Raw genomic sequence first — 4,032 nt, 5'->3', positions numbered from 1 at the left:
CCAAATGCAATGAAAGTTTCTTTGTATGAAGGCGCTGATCACCGGCTGTAAGTGCAGCATCAAACATCCAGCAGCAAACATGATGAAAACAAGTCTCTTCACTATCAGATTCCATTGTTTGCTTTAACCGATTTGTTTCCTTAGTGAACTCAGCTTCATTACTTGTGTGGATAACTGCCTGCTCACAATATGACACACAGGAAAGTCTGAACAGTGTTGCCATAAAACAGGAGGATGATGCGATTACTGCTCCTCTCCGCTGGTTTTCCAGACACGGTAGCTCAGGTAGCTGCTTCCTGCATAGCACAGAGTGGTCAGAAATGCAAAGAACTGAGAGGAGTGGAAAGAAAAAGATGAGAATGAACATGGTATAGGAAAAAAATAGAGAAAGAGGGGAAATAATGAGGTAGAAAGAGGTGAAATTGTAATATCTTAAATCAGTCACAGCTGAAAAATGCACTCATTGTCTCATCAGTCACTCAGGTCAAAGCAGGGGTCAAACTTGTCCACAGCTGATGCATTTGTAGCACAAGGTGGACTATTACTAAATTAAAACCTTTTACTGCACAAGAATAACCCTGAACTTTTGTTATCTATTTGTATTCACCGGCAAAGAAAGTTTCAGCTACATTGACAGATCATAGACAAGGACGTTCACCTCACTTGTATAATCGACTTGTATGACTTTAAAAATAACATTTAAAAAAAAGCTTTTGTTAATGTTTTTGTATCATTACCTTATTTCGTGTGATTATGGGAATACAATATTCCACTTAGCCACATAAAATTTAGTTTGACATACTATTTATTCATTTAACTGTGTCTTTACATGTTGTATAACTACAGCATTACAACTGTGGTGGAGATACACTGAGACAATACAAAGTCCAGTCTTCTTATCAGCTGGTGAGAACAGTTACAAAATCTTTTCTGATGGGAGTTTTTAGAAGCTGAACTGAAGACGTCATCATTTGTCAAAAAAACAAGTAGAGACACAATCCAGCTGTATTATGGGAAATGTAGGACCAAATGTTTTTTTTTGGCACGAAAGACTAAAATTTAAGTTCTCTTATAAGTGCAGCGCTTAGTCATCTCTGAAACCCATTATGTGCATATTTGCAGAAGAAACTACACCTTATTTCCAACAAAACCGACATCTTGACCTTGCTTGCAGAAATTCCTGATAACTTTGCATTTGTGACTGAAGTGCTATTACTTCATTTTTTATGTTTTTTTTTTTTTAAACTTATGGAAGCAACCTCCGCTTAAGTTCACATTCATATTGACTGGAGTGTTCTTACTGCTGAAGCTGCCCAGCAGTTGTAGTTGTGTCGCCCCCTAATGGCCTGGTTGACGGAGAGAGCATCTACTGCTGCTGTCACCAGATACAGAGTAGTGGCACTACAGTGGAAACACAGAGACTGCAAGACACAAAGACACAAACAGTGAATTACAGATTAAAACAAAAAACAAAACAACCAATCATTCAAGACATTCTGGTAAAACACAAAGTCAGGAAAACAGTTTTGAGCAAAAGCAGTGAACCAGTGTGTGTGTGTGTGTGTGTGTGTGTGAATTACCAGTGTAGTCCAGGGGACACATGGTATCCTGTTGTGCACTCCAGTGAGGTAAATTATAAACAGACAAACTGTCAGAATCCAGAACGAGATGGCAACAAACATCACCCAGCAGAGAGCAGACAGATGAAAATAATCTGTACCACCAATGAGAATCCACACTAACATACCAAAAACCTGGAGGAGGAGAGGAGAGGAAGGTCAGTGCTCCCATCAATCACTGTATCTTTTTAAAGTGATGAAATTCAGACAGATATGAGTTTGAGGTAGTCATTGGAGAACTTTGCCCCCACAAAAAGTTAAATAAAACCATTCATTCATCCATTATTTATACACCGCTTAATCCTCACTAGGGTCGAAGGGGGCTGGAGCCTATCCCAGTCTATCACAGGGCTACACTTAGAGACAGACAACCAAGCACACTCACATTCACACCTACGGACAATTTAGATTCACCAATTAACCTCAACATGTTTTTGGACTGTGGGAGGAAGCCGGAGAACCCAGATAGAACCCACGCTGCACGGGGAGAACATGCAAACTCCACGCAGAAAGATCCTGGGTGTCCTCACCGGGATGTGAACCGGCAACTTTCTTGCTGCGAGGCAACGGTGCTAACCACCGAACCACCTCAATCAAACCAAACAAAACATAATGTTTCATGTCACTTGCTCCATCTCGACTGAATTAAACTGTTGTGGGTGTGAGCAACTAAATCTCTTTCCTCCCAACACTATTCCAAACCCCACCCTTCCTTTTCCACAACAAAAGATTGCTGCTGATGTTTCATATCACAGGAAGAAAATGTTTTCTGGTGTGAAGCGTGACTGTGAGCTGCGTTGGTTTCTTTTCCAGTAAAATCACTGGAGTTACTAAAGTGCTTCGTTGTACCTGTCTCTTTCATTTAACCCAAAGGTTAGCATCTGCTGGAACAGGTAGCAATTTTAAGGCCTATTTCTTACTCTTTTATCAGCATCTAATGCATCTTTCTCAATATGTCGTATGTTCGTCCAGATTTGTTGTATAATTTGTAATCAAATGCTGCTTTAGAAAGTGACATTATACTTTTAAAAAAAACTTGTTGAAGTGGTTTTAGATCAGATTACTTCAGCTGTGGCCTGCTCGGCCTCTGCATGGCAGCCAGCCAGCCTGTATTTACAGAAAGGCTGCCCGAACTTTTTTCTTTCAGCTGATTTGGAAGGAAGAGAGACAATGAGGGAGAGAAAAGAGGAAGAGTTGATTTGCTTGGTGTTTTTTGGTTAACTTCCTATTTTCATAGAAACATAGCTCTTCGTTTTGCCTCCGGCTCCATTCAACACAGAAAATCCCACAAAAAACAGTTTTTGTGAATTTGACATTTTATGATAAAAGAGTAATTAAAGCCACTGCTTTTCAAACTCAAAATCAGTCTTTATATGTATCCAAACAGGAGTTTCCTGCAGATTAGAAACAACTCAAACACTGATTAGTCTATCTTTGTGTGTTTCACATCATCTGATAAGCACATGTCCATTTTAGACTTGACTGCAAAGTGTGTTTCTTCTCCATTAATGTCTCTTGTAAACATCAAAATTACCACTTCATCCTGACACGATTACTGAAGGGTTCTGGTAGTAGATTCTTGTCAACAGATTAATTTCAGAACTAGTGAGCGTTCGTAAGGATGCAGTCTTCAAACATGTTAAAGTGAAAAGTCACACTTACTATCTCAGCCATGAGGAAAATTCCTTGGGCGGTCGTGGTAAAATGCTGGTCGAAGGCCAAGGTGGAGGTTGAGATGTTGTACTCTGGTACAGAGGGAGTCCTGCGGGCCGACGCCACAGCAGATCTCTCCATGATGCACTGACGCAGGGAGCATGAGGGCTTCCAGTGTCGCTGCAGCAGAGGAAGTTGTTTTCCTGTCCGGGAATCCAGCAAGGACACTCATCTATTTTAGTGTTTCATTTGCTTTTAATTAAAAAAAATAACTTGATTTTCACACTGGTACTGAATAAAATAGTTCTGTCATTGTTTTTTCTTTTGTTGTGTGGTCAATAATAAATGCTGTATGATGTTACATTACATGCAGAGGTGAAAATAAATAGAAAGGAAATGCTAGATGACAGTCCCCCTCAGAGATATTCTTAGTTTGAGCAGAGGAACCCCGCTTCAAGACACTGATAACGACAGTTCTGCTGCTGATGATAAATGAAGCAGAAGAAAACGTGACGTCTGACCAACATGTTTTAGCCCTTTAACTGCAATTATTGATTATTTCGGTTGATACGCTACATTTCAGGCTGTCACTGTTTTCAGCAGGCCTGTGAAAATCAATTTGCAGAGATTCAGTCTTGCTCGAATTAATCCACCACAATAAACAATTTATCTTCTATGGTGCATTTAAGGAGACTTCGATAGTGAAGAATTGACAAACGCTGCTTAGAAAAAATGGCAAGATTAGAAGAAAAAAAAAAGA

The 4,032-nt window shown here is 39.8% G+C and overlaps 1 protein-coding gene across 1 annotated transcript; it reads right to left on the bottom strand.

Annotated features, from left to right (window-relative positions):
- Positions 1-100: 100 nt before the first annotated feature.
- cmtm8b (CKLF-like MARVEL transmembrane domain containing 8b) lies at positions 101-3,415 on the bottom strand. Its single transcript, XM_008276960.1, has 4 exons — positions 3,282-3,415; positions 1,581-1,754; positions 1,302-1,421; positions 101-330 (listed from the first exon to the last, which is right to left on the bottom strand). Exons 1-4 carry the CDS (start codon positions 3,411-3,413, stop codon positions 244-246), a joined length of 513 nt encoding a protein of 170 aa, XP_008275182.1. The 5' UTR covers positions 3,414-3,415; the 3' UTR covers positions 101-243.
- Between the last annotated feature and the right edge of the window lie 617 nt (positions 3,416-4,032).

This window comes from Stegastes partitus, unplaced genomic scaffold, assembly GCF_000690725.1.
Source record: "Stegastes partitus isolate 25-593 unplaced genomic scaffold, Stegastes_partitus-1.0.2 Scaffold85, whole genome shotgun sequence".
Taxonomy (NCBI): Eukaryota; Metazoa; Chordata; class Actinopteri; family Pomacentridae; genus Stegastes; species Stegastes partitus.
The sequence above is the reverse complement of the archived record's forward strand: the minus strand, read 5'-3'. Positions and strand labels throughout refer to the sequence as shown.